Here is a 20,798-nt window from a genome sequence, read left to right as displayed (position 1 = left end):
GGTTCTTGTCCAAGCCTTGCATCTATCTGTGGGTGAAACTGGAGCTCTCTGGACATATTGTTTCAGCTGCACACAGGATTTGGGGTCATGGTTACTCAGAGAAGACAGATTTTATGTGGGTTGCATGGGGGAACTAGGAAAAGGTCACATATCTGTGTGTATGTGTGTGTGTGTGTGTGCATGTGTGCATGTATACATATGTGCGTGTGTGTGTGTGTGTATGTGTTCATGTATGCATATGGGTACAAGCTAAAGAACAAGAGATATGTCGCATCTCTGGCCATGCTCTTTTTCTTGGTGATCCTGGCTCTGCCATGAAACCCATAGGGTTCAGTTCTGGCTCCTGTCTCATTCCAAGAGACAAGCATAGGCTCGGTTACTGGGGACCTCCCCAATGAGGCAGGTTGGTCTCCTGTAGTTAGGGAATACTGAACCTCAGAAAGATCCTCAAGTCCCAGATGTTACTGCTGGAAGGCTTTAGCGATCATCCGACTGTCACTAGAATTTTGGCTCTCTGAGGGCAGGACCTTGGTTTTGTTCCCTATTATAACTCCAGAGCCCAGAGAAGAGTCGGGCACATAGTATATACTAAATAAGTATTTGCTGGGTAGATGAAAGGCTGTTGCTCAATCCCTACTTAATTTACAAAGGAAAACATTCAGCCTAGGAAGTAGGGGTGACAGAGCTAGGACTGTAACTCCATATTTCCTCGTCTTCTTTTGGAGCCCTCTCTCCCTGATCCTTAAAACCCCAGAATTTCCCAGGCTGCCAGGATTAAATAAGTTATAAAACTTTCCAGCCTGTGCCTAGTATGTAGTAGGTGCTCATTAATGTGAATTTCTCCACCCCCCCACCACTTTTTTTTGCCCTTGGCACTCAAGTTTCTCTGCAAGGCAATGTCATGTACTCAAGTATTTTTTCCCACCTTGTACCTCTTCCCCATTCACACATCTATTTGCCATTCACTTGCTGTGTGTTAGGAGGGACACAAAGGAGTTAAATCAAAATATGACCAATAGCCCTGTTTTAAGAGATTAATCATTCCAAGTGTATTAATCAAATTAGTGATTCCTAGGGGCATGATTTCCATAGAGGAGATATGCTGGGATCTCAGGACGCAAGGGGGGAGTCTACCAGGACTCCACCTCTGAGTGTCTGCTATCTCCCTCTCCCACAGTGGCAGATGAAGTGCTGCAAGTGTGACTCCAGGCAGCCTCACAACTACAACAGTCACCGAGTAGAGAACGTGGTTTCATCTTCTGGCCCCATGCGCTGGTGGCAGTCACAGAATGGTGAGCATCTGCCATCTACAGGGTCTCAAACTACGCAGGCTCCACAGGATGAGGTGGATGGAAGGTGCCCTGCAACCCTTTGGGTTTCCCAGAAGTTTCTTATGGTGGTGTGACAAGGGTGATTGACAAGCAGAACCTTTCTGCCTCATGTTTGGGGTCTGTTGGATATTATGGTAGGTGGAAGAGTTTGTTGGAGGTGAAGGCAAGAATGTGAGGAGAGAGGAATGTCTTTATTTCCCTCCACTCAGTCTCAGTGGGTAAGCTTGTGGAATTAAGCTTTGAGGACAAGTCTGTGTCGACCAGGCAAGTTGAAGCCCTCCAAAGTATTGAAGACATCAGGTAACAGTGAGAAGGAAACTTAGCCAAAAATAGATAGGATCTGGAACGGATAATATAAGCAGAAACATACCACTCCCCACTCCTCTCTGAGAGAGACTGGAAAGTCAAGGTTGGAGACTTTCTGGCTTCCTAGAGCTAGTCTAGTCCAAGGCTTCCTTCAGGGTTGGGGAAGTGGAAAGTCTCTGGCTGACAGTTTCTGCTTTTTGTCCTTCCAGATGTGAACCCTGTATCTCTGCAGCTGGACCTGGATAGGAAATTCCAGCTTCAGGACATCATGATGGAGTTCAAGGTATGCTTTCTGAGGGTGGCAGTGGATAGGAGAGGGGCTCCTGGGCCATGTGGGTTTGGAGCCATGGAGGAGCACCACATCCTTGTCTCTTTGGGCTGGGGAAACACTCACCATGAGGCTATATCATGGTGACAGTAGAGGACTCGCTCCTGGGTGAACAGTGGTGCCTCCAGGCTCCCTATCTTAGTCGTACAGTGATTGGATGTCCTCTTCCTCTCTCATTCCCCACCCTTAACCCATCTAATTAATTCAGCTCTGCCAAGTACCAATTCTACTGGGCCCGTGTTGCTTGCTGTACAATTGTGTATTCTTGGTATACTCTGTTTTAATAACTTTACATATTAGATTGAGTTGGACAAGAAGGCAAGAACTTGGCTATCCAACTAACTGATGGATGTTCCTTTGTAGCAGCTCTCTTGGTGGGCAATTCACTCATTCAGCGCCATTACTTCTCAAAGCACTTTCAGATTCTGCCTTTAGAACAGCCTTCTAGTTATGTCTTTTGGAGGCAACATTTTCATTTACTTGCCACAGGTCATTTTTTTTCTCTTCAGAGATGATTTCGTTTTATTCTTTCTACAGAAATAGTCAGATATTGAATGATCAAATTTGGTTAATAAGATTAAATGATCAGGAAGGGAGATATGGTTTTCAGGATGAGACTATATCATTTAAAATGAGCTTGGAATAAAAAGTAATAGGACCTGATTTCTTACATGACTGAAGAAGTTGGCTCTAAGAGCCTCACCCCATGTAAAGGTCAAAAGTATTTTGAGAAATGCCAGCATTGTTTGAAAAAGTGCCCAGTCTCTAAAGGCAACAGCTTTGAAGGACAGCATTCATTTGGATGGACAGTGTTCAAGTCTCCTCACTTTATCATTACTCACCTGTTCATTTATTTGTCAATTATCTATGAGCACTTATTGAACACTGATTACACATTAGGCTTGGCATCAGATGTTAGGGATATAAAGGTGAATAAAGCAGCACCATCTTCAAGCTGCTTTCACCATATGTGGGGAAGTTAGTAGTGAGAGAGTGAAATGTGTGCTCTGATATTGGTAAGAAAAGGTGCTAGGAGCCCAGAAGGGGCTCTTGTGTGGTCTGCCTTGGGAGGGTTTTTCAGGGAGTTCACCCAGGGAAAGATGAACCTTCATATACCAGTAATGGTCAGGTGAAGGGCAATGTTTATTCCAAGCAAAGAGAGCCATAAGCACAAAGGCTGTGAGACAAGTGGCAAGAAGGTGAGATATGTGACTGGGGGTGGGGGCAAGGAAAGGCACATAGGGCCTGGAGGATAAAATGTGCTTGGTGGCGAGAAGCCAGGATGGGGAAAGCTGAAGACTGCTGTGAGATGAATTTCCAAGTACACACAGGGGGAGGGGCAGCAGGCTGAAGATTCATTCAACAAATATGTACTAAACACTGATGTGCTAGATGTTGGGGGTCCACCTGTGAACCAGATAGTCAATAGGGGCTACAGCCTGGTATATTGAGTCTCAACCAGATGCACTATTTTGCCCTCTCCTCTGCCCCAGGGGATATCTGACAATTTCTGGAGACATTCTGGGTTGTCATAACTATGGGTATGCAATGAGATCTGGTGAGTAGAAGTCAGCGATGCTGTGCACCAGGCTACAGTGCACAGGACAGCCCCAGGACCAAGATTCTCCCAACTCGATACTTCCAACAGTGAGAGCCATTGAGAAATCCTGGTCTCATGGGAAAAGAATACAAAGCAAGAAACCAACAAGTAAATAACTGGAAATTGTGGTGATGTTTCTGAAGGAAGCAAGATGCTGGAATAGAAAATAATGGGGAGGGGTGGGAGGGTCAGACATGAGCAGGAGAATGCACGTCAGTCAGGTATCAAAAGATCTGTACCAGGAAATGACATTGAAGCTGAGAACAAAAGAGGAGAGGGAACCCACCAGCGGGAGGAGCATTCCAAGCAGAAAGACTGGACAAAAGGCTCTGAGAGGGGACTGAGCTTGGTTTAGGGCTTGAAGAAAGGAGGTGGCCTGAGATGAGGCAGGGCCCAGGAAGCCAAGTATTGGATGATTTTTGGAGGAGTGACAAGGCCCATTTTATGTTTTAAGAAGATGACCATGTCAACATGGCAAAACCCTGTTTCTGCTAAAAATACAAAAATTAGCTGGGTGTGGTGGCTCACACCTGTAATTCCAGCACTTTGGTGGGAGGCTGAGGCAGGCAGATCACTTGAGGTCAGGAGTTTGAGACCAGCCTGGCCAACATGGTGAAACCCTATTTCTACTAAAAATACAAAAATTAGCAGGACATGGTAGTGTGTGTCTGTAATTTCCAGCTACTCAGGAGACTGAGGCATGAGAATCACTTGAACCTGGAAGGCAGAGGTTGCAGTGAGCTGAGATTGCACTACTGCACTCCAGCCTGAGTGATGGAGTGAGACTCTGTCTCAAAAAAAAAAAGAAGATATGACTAAGAGTGAATATGGGGAAAGGGGAAATCAGATGAAGCTTACTAGGGAGATCAGGCAGAAGGTGAGAGGCAGGCCTGAGCTTTGTTCAGGATCTGCTTTGGAGGCTGAGTTTATAGACCTGCAGTTCCAGGAAGTGGTCTAAGCTGGGATCTGTCAGCATAAAGACCACATTTAAAGCCACCAAAAATGGATGAATTCACTGCAGGGAGGAGCAGGGACTCAATATGTCATGCAAAGGTGCTCAACATTATATCTTGAGAGCAATGCAGACTGATTGAGGCTGTCACAGATCAGATAACCACCCAGGAAGATCTCTCTAGTGAAGCGGGGAACGTGGTTTGGAGGGCCAGGACAGAGGAGGCTGGACATGAGTTCCAGTAGAGAGAGAATAAAAAATGGTCAGCTGTGGGAAGTGTAGGAGCAAGAGAATGTCTAGCCTGGAAACCTGGTGGGCTGAGCTAGGGATCACTCTTTTTGGAAGGCAGATCCTGGGGAGAAACTTCCGTGGCCTGTAGCATGCCGGGAGGTTTGGACCCGGATGTTCCTGAGCCCACTTGCTCCCACTGGGCCCCCTTTCTCCCCAGTTCATTGGAGGAGTCTGTTTCTCTGTTTGTGTCTCCATGGGGCCCAGCCCCAGTGCCTCTGCATACTGTCCCTGTCTCTGTAGGGGCCCATGCCCGCCGGCATGCTGATTGAGCGCTCCTCGGACTTCGGTAAGACCTGGCGAGTGTACCAGTACCTGGCTGCTGACTGCACCTCCGCCTTCCCTCGGGTCCGCCAGGGCCGGCCTCAGAGCTGGCAGGATGTTCGGTGTCAGTCCCTGCCCCAGAGGCCTAATGCGCGCCTAAATGGGGGGAAGGTAGGTGGAGGGAATCCTGAAAAGTAGTCCTGGGGAGAAGTCCCCGATGTCCCTCTGTTCGCACAGCCACACGGACTCTTGAGAAGAGATGGAAATGCCTTCCTCAGCTCCTCTTGCTGAGTTTCCTGACTTCCCCCCGATAATGACCCTGTGGCCACCCTCAAAACATCTGTGGCTTATCGTCTTTGCTGGGGAGGGATATTTTAGAAACATCTTGGAGCCACCACGTGACTTACCCCTGCCCTCTTCCATGGCCCCTTCCCCCACGACTCATTAGCTCATCCCTCTAGTGGGAGGATGAAATCAACACTACTTTGGTGTGAGGACTTTGGGGTGGCTGGTTAGACGCAAGGGAGCAAATTACACAAAGCTCATTTCACCTTGGTAGGGTATAACACAAACATAAACATTTCCAGTTTAATCTATTCATCTAACCCAGTGTTGGCCCTTGGAGGGAATTCTGGTATAACCCAGATCCTGAATTCTCCTGAGCTGAAACCCTAAGCTGGAAATAAGAACCTGCCTGAAGACATGCTCAGAATGTTTCTCCCTAAGTCCTCCCAATGTGGATCAAATTCTTTCATAATTGCTTTTCCCCATCTCCTGCCAGAAGACGCTGTAGTCTCTCTTCTCCTTTCGCTGGCCGAGACACAGGTGAGCCCTCAGAGCTGCTCTCTTGTGGACTGATGCTTAGAGCGGGGCCCTCTCTGCAGGCATTGGACCACACTTAGAGCGGGGCCCTCTCTGCAGGCATTGGAGTGACGCTTAGAGCGAGGCCCTCTCTGCAGGCATTGGACCACGCTTAGAGTGGGGCCCTCTCTGAAGGCATTGGACCGACGCTCAGAGCGGGGCCCTCTCTGAAGGCTTGCATCTCTTTCCCTTGGGTTTAGCAGTTCCTCCTGGGTTATACCCTTAGCCAAATCTATGCTAACCACATTCTTCACATGCCAGATCAGAACGCAGGACTTTTTCCTAGCTTGTGGAGGGCTGATGTGAAAACTATTCCTGGGCTATGTAGATGAAATCACATCTAATGAGCAGTTTTTTTTTTTTTTAATAAATCAAAAGCACAGTTGAAATTGGGATTGTCCAGAGTGCTGTGGTCACCCACATTCATGCATCTTTGGGTTTTAGACTTTCTCACTCAACCTGAGTCATCAGAAAATTAGTGTCTCCTAAACCCTCATGTGTAAATGATATATCTAACCAGAATTTTTGACCCAGGAAACTCAGGAGATTCTTAGGATACTTATATTTTCAACCAGAGAGGGTGGGTAGACACACACACACACACACACACACACACTCATTTAGGGCTCAGTGGTCATCTTGCTCCCCAAAAGCAGCTGACAAACTTCATAGCCATGGTCTGTCTCAGGTTCCTGGTGACAAGGACTTCAAGTGTGAGGAGGGCAGGGCATAGAATGAAAAGAAAGGTTCCTTCTGAGCTTGGGGTACACTATTTGCCTCTTCTTCAGTGCTTCTCTTTCCTTTCCCTCTGTAGGTCCAACTTAACCTTATGGATTTAGCATCTGGGATTCCAGCAACTCCAAGTCAAAAAATTCAAGGTCAGTGTGGCTACTCCTCTTGTCCATGGAACTGTGAATGGGAAGGAAACAGAATTGGAACCCAGGTCATGGAAACTTCCTGATCTTTCATGTTTCTGTCAACATGGTTGGGGATTTAATACTTGCCCTGTTTACCCCATAGGGATTTTGTCTGTGGGATGCTGTGGGATGGTTGAGGTCTGGAGAGGATGGCCTGTGGTATCACATTATAAAGGCAAGGACACTCTGTGCCTCTAACTTCCTTTCTTTCTTTTCCATTCTCCAACCCCTCCCTCCTTGCTGTTTGGCCCTCTCAGAGATGGGGGAAATCACAAACTTGAGAGTCAACTTCACCAGGATGGCCCATGTGCCCCAGAGGGGCTACCACCCTCCCAGCGCCTACTATGCTGTGTCCCAGTTACGTCTGCAGGGGAGCTGCTTCTGTCACGGCCACGCTGATCGCTGTGCCCCCAAGCCTGGGGCCTCTGCAGGCCCCTCCACTGCTGTGCAGGTAACAGCCTAGGGTGGGAAGGGGAGAGGAAGGGAGCAGGACCAGGGCAGACTACGGACATTCTTGGGGCTCCAGTAAAGCAGGGAGGGCACTACATCTAAGATTTGGCTATTCAATATTTCAGCAACAACAGCAAAAAATCTAAGTGGTTTTCATTCCAAAAATCAGAATCGTTCAGTACTTCTTTAGACTTGCTTCATAATTTGAGATGATTTTAATTTCATTTACATAAGTGTGGAAATTGGTGGGGAGTTTAAGGCAATGATTCTCAACCCTCATTATGTATTATTTCACAAGGAGCTAAAACTGTTGCCTCCACCCTAAGATATTCTAATTTTATGATTGGTTTTTAAAGCTCTCAGGTGACTCTAATATACTGCCAGGTCTGAGAGCCACTGGTTTAGGGATTCTAAAGTCTCATCTAGAGGTGAGATATGGGGCAGGGTGAGAGAACAATGTTTAGTACAGATGCTAAGTCTATTTGAGACCAGCTGCATCGGATTCAGCAGGGATGGGGGTTGAGAAGTTCAAGTTTAGTAAGTCTTCCCTTCCCAGGGGATTTTGCTGTGAAACCAAACTTGAGAACCAGGTAAAGAAGAGAGAATCTTGAGCAAAGAAGCATGGGAGCGTGACAGTTGTCCTAGGGATAGAGGGACAGGAGGACATCATGTAAGATGACCTGGGAGGGAAATAGAGGTGGCATGAGCCTCAGCTGGCATTCTTTCCACTTCTGGGCCAGCTTCTGTCCCAGGCTGCAGAGGTGTGCAGAGGGAGGCCAGCTCAGGGAGTGTGCCATCTGTCAGGGCCCATGAGACATACTCCTAGAACCCAAGGCTGAGTGACACAGAGGGAATACAACCTGCTATGAGATGACGAGGAGGGAGGGAGCCACTCAGCCCTAGTGGTCCTCAAATCTGACTGTGCAGTGGAATCACCACTTTTAAAAAGTGCCACTGCCTGGGCCTCGTCCCCGAAATTCAGACTGGATTGGGTCTGGACCTTGACATTTTAAAAAATCCTCTCCAGGTGACAGTGAGGTGCAGCCAGGATTGCAATCTAGGGAATTACAGTGACCAGAGAGGCCCTATGAGGGAGGTGCCATTCTAGCTGGATCCTAACTGGCAGGATTTTGTGAATGAATATGGAGAGAAGAGAATTCTAGGCAGAAGAAAAAGCATTGCTAAAGGCCCAAAGATGGAGAAAGTAGGGCTCACACAGGGAGCAGCTAGAAGTTCGGCTTGCTGTGCTGTCAGCAAGGCATGGGAGCTGAGAATGCAGCTAACGTGACACAGGTCCTTGACTGCCAAAGTGAAGGTGTTGGGCTTAATTTGGAAGGCAATTAGCACACAATAGCTATTCTATTTTTATACCTTAATGAGTCTAGTGACAATTCATCACAACAGTTCCATTAGCCAAACAACTGTAGTGATAGATTGTTGGAATAGAAATCTCCAGAGGGCCCCACCAGCTTCTGGATCCCACAGTTTGTCAGGAGTGTCTGAGCATCTTCCAGCTGCTGCCTCTGACGGGGTGTCACGGGGGTGTCCAAGCGCAAGGATTGAGCTTGCAAAAACCTCGCTAGGGGAGCAGTGCTGGCACACGTACGTGCACACACACACACACACACGTGTTCATATGTGCAGAACAGTGGCAGGCAGCATCACAGGAGCTGGGTGAAGTCTGTGGCATTCAGAGAAATCGTCCTGGAAGGGTTGAGGTCTGAGCCAGAACCTGAGTGGTGTGCAGAGGGTCAGAGGAAAGTGGGCAGGTCCATCCCTGGGGCCCTCCTTTGTTGATTACTCCTGATGGCTGATGGTCCCCCTCCCAGGTCCACGATGTCTGTGTCTGCCAGCACAACACTGCGGGCCCAAATTGTGAACGCTGCGCGCCCTTCTACAATAACCGGCCCTGGAGACCTGCAGAGGGCCAGGAAGCCCATGAATGCCAAAGTAGGAGCTTTGGATCACCCCTCCCTTCTAGGGTCTGGGTGGAGTGCTGGCCCCTCTAGGCCTCAATGACCTCACCTGGGACACAGGGGCATCTAGTTTTTCTTATGTAAATCTAAACTGAATCGCACCGCACCATTGCAGTTCAAGCTCCCCTAGCTCTGTGAGAATGGAGAGAGTATTTGAGTGGGGTCTTCCCACTGGCCCCTGCCTCCTCCTCAGCCAGGCCTGGAGGGATCATGGCTTGGTTCATGCTTCCGATTCCATGTAACTTTCACAGTAACCCCAGAGCCCCCTTCTTCTGGCCCCTCCAGTTGCTTTACCCTGTTTAGGGCATGTCTGGTTTTCTATCATCATCTTCTCCTACTTCAAATGACTCCCTAGAATCAGGGCCTGTGTTTACATAGATGAGAAAAACAGAGATTCTCAGCCCAGTGGCAGGCAATGACCCAGGGGGCCAATGCTGGCAGTGGGAGGGTTGGGGATAGAGCATTCAAAGGGCTCTTTCTTTGGCTCAACGTGTTTTTGGGTTTATCCCAGCCCTGGAAATCAGGAGCTTGAGTTCTTAATCTCCTCTGCTTTCTTATTGGTCATGTAACCTTAAATAAATTGTACAAACCTCGCTTGTCCTCAGTTTCCCCACTTCCCTGCCTTGATCATCTTTCAGAGTTGTTATAGATACCAGTGAGCTACTGTGGTGCATGTTCTGTAGAAGGCAAAGGCATGGGCCAGATATCAGTCCTGGGACTCTCTTTTTCCAGGGTGCGACTGCAATGGGCACTCAGAGACATGTCACTTTGACCCTGCTGTGTTTGCCGCCAGCCAGGGGGCATATGGAGGTGTGTGTGACAATTGCCGGGACCACACAGAAGGCAGGAACTGTGAGCGGTGTCAGCTGCACTATTTCCGGAACCGGCGCCCGGGTGTTTCCATTCAGGAGGCCTGCATCCGTGAGTAGAGGCTCTGGAGACACAGAGTGTCATTTGTCTGTTACTCCCCATCTCCTCTGAGTACCTCAGACCACATGTTCCTGGGTACACCAAGGCCCTCGGGGAGCATGAAAACTTGGCTGTGAGTCAGGATTTGTGGGAGATTATTTTAAGTTAACTGAATATTACTGAGAAAGTCACTTACCCTCTCTGGACCATGAATCAGACAATCCATCAATATATGGCCTTTATTTGGGGCATAGGAAAGAAAAAAGTAAACAGAAGATACAGTTTCTGCCATCAGGGAACAACACACACTGTTTGGCAATATAGACTATACACACATGAAGAGGAGTGAAAGTACCTTTTCCGTATGTGTACTGTCACCTCGACTATGTTGTAATGAGGTTTGAGATGTAATTTTCTGCTTCTCCCAACATCGAGAACTCCACGGCAAGGATTATTTCTCATGTCCTCTGGCCCTGGCAAAGTGACTGGAAAAGTCTCTGAGGCTCAGGGAGCATGTGTGAATATGATGGGAGGGAATATGCAGAAGTAGCTTCACTGCCCACTAGAGACAGTGCCTTCATATAGGATAGGGCTGCCTGGACTGCAGCAATCTGATTTGGTCAGGTTTAGTCAGAAAAGACTTTCGGGATGAAGGGGTCTTACATTTTGAAGGGCATGAAAGAAGTCAGGGAGCGAGGGTTGGAGAAAGCTGAGTCACTTTCTGTTGGTGTTTGTTTATGGGAAGAGTGAGACAGAACTGAATTTGATCTCTGCTTCCAGCATGAACTTGTAATGAGAACTTGAATAAGTTATTTGACATATCTGAGCCTCAGTTTTCTCCTCTGTACCATGAGGATAATAATCTCCAGGATTACCGAGAGGATTATATGAGGCAACATTTCAGAGTGCCCAGTTCAGTGGTTGGCACAGAGTAGTTGCTCAATAAATAATGACAGCAAAACGACTTCTATAGTACATACCATGTGCCAAACATGCTCCCCCTGCTTTATGTTTGCTCATTTCTTTCTCTCTCTCTCTTTCTCTTGTTTGAGATGAAGTTTCACTCTTGTTGCCCAGGCTGGAGTGCAATGGTGCGATCTCACCTCACTGCAACTCCTGCTTCCTAGGTTCAAGTGATTCTTCTGCCTCAGCCTCTCTAGTAGTTGGGATTACAGGCATGCGCCACGGTGCCCAGCTAATTTTATATATTTAGTAGAGATGAGGTTTCACCATGTTGGTCAGGCTGGTCTTGAACTCCTGACCTCAGGTGATGCACCCACCTTGGCCTCCCAAAGTGCTGGGATTACAAGTGTGAGACACCACGTCCAAACATTTACTCATTTATTTCTCATAAGAAGCCAATGAGGCTGTATCATTACTTTAATCCTACAGATGAGGAAATTGAGGCACAGAGAGATTAAGTAACTTAACAAGGTGTGAAACTGAAAGCCAGTGGTGGAACAAGGATCTGAACCAGGCAACCTGGCTCCTGGAATCGGCTCTGAACTACTTTTCTTTGTTCCTACTGCGGTGGCTGCTTTTGTCCCTCAGCCTGCGAGTGTGATCCGGATGGGGCAGTGCCAGGGGTTCCCTGCGACCCAGTGACTGGGCAGTGCATGTGCAAGGAACATGTGCAGGGAGAGCGCTGTGACCTATGCAAGCCGGGCTTCACTGGACTCACCTACGCCAACCCGCAGGGCTGCCACCGTGAGTAGGGGGCAAGCTGCATGGGGCCACCAGACCCACATCTTGACCTGCTTACTGTGCTCACTTCAGAGGAAATCCCACTGCAGGGTAGGCAGAGGGGGCCCCAGGAATCCAGATTTCTTGCCCTCTTTCCCAGAGCCAGCTGCTGTGCCACTGGCCTCCAGCAGGTGGCAGCACAGGCCGAGGTTGGAAGGTGGGACTGAGCCAGATGGAGGGTGGGTAGGCAGGCACTGAGCTACCAGGTGGTTGGAACTGGTGCGACAGCGCAGGGGGTCCTGTTGAAATATCCCATCTTGGCTGTGATTAATACATTTTAAATAATCCTGCTAACTCCATTTTGCCCACCCTGAGCTATGTAGGGCATTCTGTTCTGAGAACTTGTGGTCTGAGACACCTGGCATCTTTGTAACCAATTTTCTGAGAAACAGGGCCCAGTGGCTCATACATCTTGTACCTGCAACTGTGTGTAACTGCCTACCCCACATCCTGAGTAAAAAACAACTTTAAATAGAATTTGTTGTTAGGCACCTCCCCCGCCCCACCCTGCTTCCCCTAACCTGCTCCTTCTACTTCTTTAATAATCTGCTCACCACCCCCTGACCCTAAACTGGTATAAAAATGTTGACCAACCTTTGTTCGTGGCTGAGAGGTTTGAGCTCTAGCTGACTCTCAGATGCCGGCCATTAAAGGCAGACTCTCAACAAATGCAGTGTGTGGCACTTCTGTTTAAACTCACTTGGGTTTAACATTTTACAGTGGGGAACAGCCTCCAAATATTAAGCCCACTTGTCTTTTGCCCAACCTGGGTGAGGGCTATTAATTTAGCCTTCTGTGTGGAGGTGCCAACCGGTAGTGCTTGAGTCCAAATAATATCAGTCTCGGTTGTGACAGCTGTGCTGGCCTTGCACACCCTCTGGTTGATGAAGCTGCTTCCATTGGTGAACAAAGTGGCATCCACTTGTTTTAGAGAGGTATCCTGCAAGTCAGGCCTGCTGGTTTCTGTGACCTCCAGTATTTCTTGGCAGTCATGGATGGGAGCAGAGAGGTCCGGGTCTGGAGCAAAGTTGCTGGATTTCAGCTCTGTGCAGGATGGAAAGTTAGCCTGGGCTGGACCAGTAACAGGCTCTGGTAATAGGATTTGTGAGTTTGACATCCATTTTCCCGAGGCATTTCTAAGCAGGATTTCCATGGCATGGGGTGCCATAAGGGCCAATTCTTGGCTCAGGGTTAACTTATCAGCTTCCTGGACCAAGCTTGCAGTAGCTGCCACTGCCCGCCAGCAGCTTGGCCAAACTGAGCCCACTGGGTCCAATCTTTTTAATAGGTAGGCAGCTGGCCATTGCCATGGTCCCAGGGTCTGGGTGAGGACCCCCTTGGCCATGCCCTTGCTTTCATGGACAAACAGGTGGAAAGGTTTTGACATGTCCAGGAGTGCCAAATCTAGTGCTTCAGTGAGAGCCTTTTTTAGGTTTTGAAAGGCGTGTTTCTCTGTTTCAGTCCAAATCAATTCCCCACTCCCACTGGTTGCAGTGTAGAGGGGTTTGGCAATTTCTGCAAACCCCAGAATCCAGAGGTGGCAGTATTCTGTAGCCCCCAGGAATTCCCACACATGTGTTTTTGGGGTTGGGGTTGGAATCTGCAAGAGAGCCAGTTTCCGAGCATTGGAAAGTGCCTGCTTTCCCTGAGTGAGCTTGTATCCTAAATAAGACACCTTTTAGAGGCAGATTTGGGCCTTTTGTGCTGAGGCTCGGTATCCAAGTCCTTGGAGGAGGGATAACAAGTCTTTTGTATGTTGTAAGCAACTGTCAGCCATTTCCGTGGCCAGCAGCAGATTATCTACATACTGGAGCAAGGTGCAGTCTGGATGACTGGCCTGAAAAGGCATTAGGTCCTGTTGGAGAGCTTATCCAAAAAGGGTGGGAGAATTTTTGAACCCCTGGGGTAATTGGGTCCAAGTAAGCTGGGAAGTATCTCCCGAGTTTGGATCTGTCCACTCAAAAGCAAAGATTGGCTGGCTGTTAGTGGCCAGAGGGATGGCAAATAAAGCATCCTTCAAGTCCAAGACAGTGTGTACTCTATGGTTTGGTGGGAGTAGGCTGAGGAGGGTATACGGGTTTGGGACAGTTGGATGGAGAGTGACTGACCACTTGTTGACCTTTCATAAATCCTGGACTGGCCGATAGTCATTGGTGCCAGGCATTTTTACTGGCAGGAACGGAGTATTCCAGGCCAATTTGCATGGTCTTAAAATATTTACCCGCAGTGGTCACTGGATGTGGGGACTTATGCCTTCCCTGGCCTTTTGACTCATAGGGTACTGTTTTAATTGTACCGGTAAGGCTGTGGTCAATAGTTCTACAATTACAGGGGGATGGTGTTTTGCCAGTCCTGGGGAGTTTGATTCCACCCAAACATGGGGAAACTGGGCCTGAGATTCCAACATAAGGGAGTTGTTCTCCGAGGCCATGGTTGGGGAGCTTAGAACCAGGAGATATTCCTCCAACAAGGGGGTTGTTACAAAGAGGTGGGTGGTTGATGAGTCCTGGTTCTCTAAGGTTAGGTGTGTTTCCTGAGTTGACAAGGAGATAGAGGCTTGCAGTTTATGCAGTAGGTCTCTTCTCATCGGGGATATGGGCACTCTGGGACTCCCAAAAAGGAATGAGTTACTTTTTTGTGGCCTAAATTTACTTCTCAGGTTTGCGTGCCTGGGTATTTGCAAACAGTTCCTGTGGCTCCTTGAACTGCCACTTTTGTATTAGTGACTTGGCCCAAAGGTGTTTTTAATACCGAGTGTTCTGCTCCAGTGTCAATTAAAAATTTTACAGGGTGACCCCTACTGTGGCGGTAACCATGGGCTCCCAGGGGCCAAGCGAAAATGAGCCCTGGCCCCATCAATCTTCTAGCTCCTTCACGGCTACGTGTGTCTTTATTCTCGGTTTCTCTCTTAGGGGACATTAATTTTTCCAGTGTCCAGTTTGTCTACAGTAAGCACACTGATCTCGCCGTAGTGGGGTTTGGGCCCACAACTGACAATGGCCCTTGTCTTTCTTGTTGATTTGTTGGGAAGGGTGTCTCCGCCATGTCTCCTGGAGGGCAGTCACCAAAATTTTTGCCTGTCCCTTGGAAGCTTTGTCAGTGGCATTTTCTCTATTATCAAACACCTTCTGGGCTATTTCTAAAAGTTGTGTGACAGTCATGCCACTAAATCCTTCTAATTTTTGTAATTTTTTCTGGATGTCTGGGGCTGCCTGAGCCACAAAAGCCAAATTTGAAGCACAGCTATTTTTGGGAGCAGCTGGATCAAATGGGGTGTAAATATGAGAGGCCTCCTGGAGACGTCCCAAGAATGCCCCAGGAGACTCATCAGCCCCCTGGACCACTTCCGTGGTCTTGGATAAATTCATGGGTTTTCATGCAACTCCCTTAATGCCCGTGAGTAGATGCCAGTGAAAGTTGTCCTAAGCCTGCCTCCACCCCGAGGAATTGGGTTCCCAGTTTGGTTTGCTGGTAGGGAAGACTTCCTCCAACTGGTCTCTGTCTTCCTCTTCAGGCTGACCAGTGGAGGAGAGGAAATACTTTCACACTTCTCTGCAGATAGGATCTCTCTCCTCCATGGTAAAAAGGGCGAGGAGGATTTGCTGACAGTTGTCTGAGGTAGGATGATGAGTCTGAAGTATGGATTCCACCAGAGAGGTTCAGAGCCTGGGGTTTTTCAGAAAATGGCAGGTTCTGAGCTTTTCAATTATACAAGTTAGAGGTGGAAAATGGGACATAAACCAAAAATGGGGTTGATAGCTCACCACCAGCCGGAGGCGGTGCTTCCCTTAGTGGAAGGGAGGGTAGCCTCCTCTCCTTGTCATGGCTGGAGTCTGAAAGCCACAGGTGGTGATGCAGCAGGGGGAACAGAAGAAGTAATAGTAGGCGACCCTGTTGGGGCCAGTGGGTCGTAAGGGGGGGACGGAGGGGAAGAACTTCATCCTCCTCAGATGGAGGCAGAACCAGAGGGGCTGCAGCTGAAGAGGGCAGCAACTGAGTGGTGCGGTTAAGGAGTATTTTAGAAGCAGGATCTTGAGCGGTGCAGGATTAGAGCCATGGCGGTGAGTTAAGAACCAAGTGCAGCCACTGATCAATATATGGGAACTGGTCGGGGAGGCCTGGATTTCCCGTAACCACCCTCCAAACAGCCCAGACCACATTAGGGTCCAGTGACCCTGTGTCCAGCCACTCCACATTAAAAGTTGGCCATTCCAGTTTACACAGGGTATGGAGTCCGCCTTTTGAGAACTCCATAAGCACCTGCGAAACCCAGGGAAAAGTTTTAAAGCATACATTGTAAAGGAGTAGGTGGCTGAGGATGGGAATGGGAGGGTGCATTTTCCATCTTGGCTTACAAGAGAAAATTATACCCAACATGGGCAGAAATTCTCGGCCAGGAGGGGATGGTTGAGAGAACCTGCAAGCCAGAAGGATTATAACCAAAAAGAGAACAAAAAGGGTCAGGGCTACAGCTGCTTGCCACATGGAAAAATCAGATGAAATACCGGGCTGATACCTGTCTTCCTCTGCATCTGTAACCAAGGTACCTCTGGTGCCTCCACTTGTCAAAAGCCTCGAGTTTGAATTTTGCCCTTTCAGTGAGGGGAGAGAGGAGAGTCATAAGGGCCAGGTCCTGCAATATCTGTCCCTGGTGAGAATGAGGGATTTCAGTGGTACGGGGCATGGACAGGGTCTGGGAGGGTATTTGGTATTAGATTGTGGGCCTGCCGGGTGCCAGAGTTCACTGGGAAGGGCTAGGAAGGAGTTTAGAAGAGTGAAAGCTTACCTTACATATGACTTAGTAGGCCCGAGACAGCTGGGGAAAGTGTTTGGGTGGCAGAACAGGTGTGCCAGCAAGTTAGCAGTGGCTGTTTTGGATCCACCACCTATTCACGATGGGGGACAGCCAGACGTTTGGCCGGGGATTGTGACAGTCCACTTCCCAGCAGTCTCTATGGTGCCAGAACTTCCACTCAATAAGGGGTGAGGTTCACAATCTAATCCATAGCAGCACTTAATGGTTTTGAAACAGTACAGACAATCTTTGGATGACCATCCTAGATGCCAGACAAGAGCCACTGTCCCAGGGAGCAGGAGGTCTCCACCGATAGTAGAGAAAAAGTTTTTCCCCTGCTGCCTGGGACAATATCGGCTGCCAGACATACGACACTAAGACAGAGGACACACAAAAATGGGGAAGGGGTGCCCCATGAGGGACCATTCAGATGCCCTCCTGGCTGCTTCCCTTACAGGAATTTAGGTGCCTCTTAGCATTGGCGGGTCAGTATAAACCCACGACAAGGATGGGGTCTGAGTGGAGCCCGATACCACCCTAAGCCATATGAGGTCACCATGGACACACAGGTAGGGGCCCTCTCAGACTCCATAGTTGTTCACTGTGGAGCCACAAATTGGAGATCCATGGGCAGGCCCTTGTCTCCTCATTCAATCTACACATGCACATAAACACTCATTCAGAGGCTGATACAGTTGTCATTAACCAGACAAATTCAGTGATCTGTGGTCCTATCCTCTAGCATCCTGGATTTTGGACAGGATCAATGAAGGGGTGCCCCATCAGGGCTTGTCCCTTCCAGAAACGAGACAGAGCAGAGTCATATCTGATTTGCCTTCCTGAGACCTGAGACAATGGACTTGGCGCTAAATTTTGTGGGCAGCGGTGGCGGTCAGTCTGTTCCTCTCTGGAGACGGTGACCTACGGGGCTCTGGAACATCTCAGGGGGCGCCTCCCCTATAGTTCGCTGTTCATCTGGGGAGGTCTGGAGTGAGTCCGGTGGTGATATAATATTTTTCTGGGGCTTCCAAATGTTAAACCTGAGTGAGTTTAAACAGAAATGCCATGCACTGAGTTTGTTGAGAGTCCACTTTTAATGGCTGGCGTCCGAGACTCAACTAGAGCTCAAACCTCTCGGCCATGAACAAAGGGCGGTCAACATTTTTATACCAGTTTAGGGTCAGGGGGTGGTGAGCAGATTATTACAGAAGCAGAAGGAGCAGGTTAGAGGAAGGGGGGTTGCCTAACAACAAATTCAATTTAAAGTTGTTTTTTACTCAGGGTGTGGGGTAGGCAGTTACACACAGTTGCAGGTACAAGATGTATGGGCCAGTGGTCCCTGTTTCTCAGAAAATTGGTTACAAAGATGCCAGGTGTCTCAGACCACAAGCTCTCATAACAGAATGCCCCACGTAGCTCAGGGTGGGCAAAATGGAGTTAGCAGGATTGTTTAAAATGTATTAATTACAGCCAAGCTCAAGCTAGGGTATTTCAAAATCCCATTGCAGGGTAGAGAGAGGAGGTGTGCCCAGGCAGTCCTGGTGTGCTGGGAGTCCAGACTTCTTGCCCTCTTCCCCAGAGCCAACTGCTGTGCCACTGGCGTGCAGCAGGTGGCAGCACAGGCCCGGGTTGGAAGGTGGGACTGAGTTAGCCAGATGGAGGGTGGGCAGGAGGGTACTGAGCTGCAAGGTGGCTGGAACTGGTGCAACAGCGCAGGGGTCCTGTGAGTCAGCCATGTCATCTGCAGGGAACGGCTCTGCCCAGTTCTTTTCCCAGGCGGGGCTCCTCCCTGGATATGTGTCCTCTGGGGGTGAGTTTTTTGTGGCATGTCTGCCTGAGCTCAGCAGCTCTCCTCCTGCAGGCTGTGACTGTAGCATCCTGGGGTCCCGGAGGGACATGCCGTGTGATGAGGAGAGTGGGCGCTGCCTGTGTCTGCCCAACGTGGTGGGCTCCAAATGTGACCAGTGTGGCCCCTACCACTGGAAGCTGGCCAGTGGCCAGGGCTGTGAGCCATGTGCCTGCGACTCGCACAACTCCCTCAGCCCCCAGTGCAACCAGGTACGAAGTGAGGGCGGCCCGGGGGCCCTCAGCGGGAGAGGGGTCCTCCTCACAAGCCTCTCTGCTGCCCCTCCGTGCTGCTGTTCTGGGCCTCTCCCCCTTCAGGCTGGGCTGCTTCTGTCCCCATTCTCCTTTGGGGAAGCCACCAGATGTCTCTCCCTCTGTGGCTCTTGGCTGTCAGTAATGCCATATGCACCACACCTTCTGAAGGGCCCCTCTGGGCCTTGACTTCAAGGCTCTTCTCTGAGTGGGAGCCCTTGCTTTGTGGGCACAGGAGCTCTGGAGGTGGCCACAAGCCCTGGATTCTACCTGTGGACTGAGAATCTAGGACTCAGTCCCTCACACCAGGGTAAGGGAGAGGCTGTAAGGCAGGGTCCACTGACACTGCTCTCCCCGCACAGTTCACAGGGCAGTGCCCCTGTCGGGAAGGCTATGGTGGCCTGACATGCAGCGCTGCAGCCATCCGCCAGTGTCCAGACCGGACCTACGGAGACGCGGCCACAGGATGCCGAGGTGCGTGCTCAAAGCCTGGGGGATGCTGAGGCTGTGGGGGCCAAGAACGTGGTGGGCACGTGGTGGGGCATGTGGGTCTGCAGCAGGAGAGCGTCCCTTATTGGTGCCTGTGGTGTGGGCCTGGGCAGCCCTGTGAGTGCACACGCTCCAGCCAGTTGGCGTGGCCTGTAAGCCCCAGAAGCAGGCCTATGCCCCGCTGTCCCTGTGTTCCCATGACATGCTGGTTGCTTTGCTCCTCACTTCCCTGAGAAAGGGAGCACTTCTCAGAAGCCATCTCCACGGCAGCAGCAAGAAGGGGCGGCTGTTTCTTTCCTCTTCATAGAGGGAGGAAGGGAGTCCTGAGGGGGAAAGGCTGTCATTTCCCAGGATGTCAGTTTTATGTCACCAGAGGCACACAGGCCTTCAAGTGTGCAGACGAGATTCTGGCCCCAGCTCTGCCCTGCCTTGCTGAGTGACTTTGAGGGAGCTGCTTCCCCTCTTTAGACTCGGTTTCCTCCTTTGAGGAAGAGGCACGCTGTATTTAACCTCTCTGTCCCTCAGTTGCCTCATCTAGAAAAAGTGGGGAAACAGGAGTGCTAGCTCCCAGAGCAGCGTGAAGATCAAATGAGTTAGTGTGTGTGCGCGACTCTGAAAGGTGCCCGGAACATGGCAGCTGCCAAGTAAGTGTTTGCCTTCACTGCAGCTGTTACCTTGGTTTTTATTCTGGCTGCGACTTCTGTTATTTTAAGTTGTGCAGAAAGAGCCTCAGGTCCGACCCCCTCTTCAAGGCTTTCCCCGACAGCTGCGTCTCTCTTCCTGACCCTGTTTCTGACTGTCATTTTTCTTGGCCCTAGCCTGTGACTGTGACTTCCGGGGAACCGAGGGCCCCGGCTGCGACAAGGCATCGGGCCGCTGTCTCTGCCGCCCTGGCTTGACTGGGCCTCGTTGTGACCAGTGCCAGCGAGGCTACTGCGACCGCTACCCGGCATGTGTGGCCTGCCACCCTTGCTTCCAGACCTATGATACGACCCTCCGGGAGCAGGCCCTGCACCTTGGCAGCCTCCGCAATGCCACCACCAGCCTGTTGCCAGGGTCGGGGCTGGAGGACCCTGCCCTGGCCTCCCGCATCCTGGATGCACAGAATAAGATTGAGCAGATCAGAGCAGTTCTTAGCAGTGCCGCGGTCACAGAGCAGGAGGTGGCCCAGGTGGCCAGTGCCATCCTCTCCCTCAGGTAATTCCCTTTCCCTGACAAGCACATGGAATAATTATGCCCCTTGGATTCCCATACAGGACACACTGGTCCTTCCTTACATTTATACAGCACATTACTGTTTAAATGCATTTTCACGGCACTCTCCCTCCCTTCCTTCCTTCCTTCCTTCCTTCCTTCCTTCCTTCCTTCCTTCCTTCCTTCCTTCCTTCCCTCCCTCCCTCCCTCCCTCCCTCCCTCCTTCCTTCCTTCCTTCCTTCCTTCCTTCGACGGAGTTTTGCTCTTGTTGCCCAGGCTGGAGAGCAATGGCGTGATC

General features: G+C 49.9%; 1 protein-coding gene across 8 annotated transcripts in view; it reads left to right on the top strand.

The window, feature by feature from the left end:
* The window catches only part of LAMB3 (laminin subunit beta 3), a 200,527-nt gene that overhangs the window by 166,604 nt on the left and 13,125 nt on the right, over positions 1–20,798 (top strand). For all 8 annotated transcript variants that reach the window (XM_078357047.1, XM_078357045.1, XM_035280980.3 and 5 more), the window contains 11 exons: positions 1,178–1,292; positions 1,847–1,920; positions 5,049–5,240; positions 6,745–6,808; positions 7,105–7,298; positions 9,127–9,247; positions 10,006–10,194; positions 11,734–11,889; positions 18,582–18,778; positions 19,180–19,291; positions 20,125–20,503. In XM_078357047.1, coding sequence (XP_078213173.1) covers positions 1,178–1,292; positions 1,847–1,920; positions 5,049–5,240; positions 6,745–6,808; positions 7,105–7,298; positions 9,127–9,247; positions 10,006–10,194; positions 11,734–11,889; positions 18,582–18,778; positions 19,180–19,291; positions 20,125–20,503 — 1,793 coding nt within the window. The remainder of the gene's footprint in view (positions 1–1,177; positions 1,293–1,846; positions 1,921–5,048; positions 5,241–6,744; positions 6,809–7,104; positions 7,299–9,126; positions 9,248–10,005; positions 10,195–11,733; positions 11,890–18,581; positions 18,779–19,179; positions 19,292–20,124; positions 20,504–20,798) is intronic.

Source organism: Callithrix jacchus, chromosome 19 (assembly GCF_049354715.1).
Source record: "Callithrix jacchus isolate 240 chromosome 19, calJac240_pri, whole genome shotgun sequence".
Classification (NCBI taxonomy): domain Eukaryota; kingdom Metazoa; phylum Chordata; class Mammalia; order Primates; family Cebidae; genus Callithrix; species Callithrix jacchus.
The sequence above is the reverse complement of the archived record's forward strand: the minus strand, read 5'-3'. Positions and strand labels throughout refer to the sequence as shown.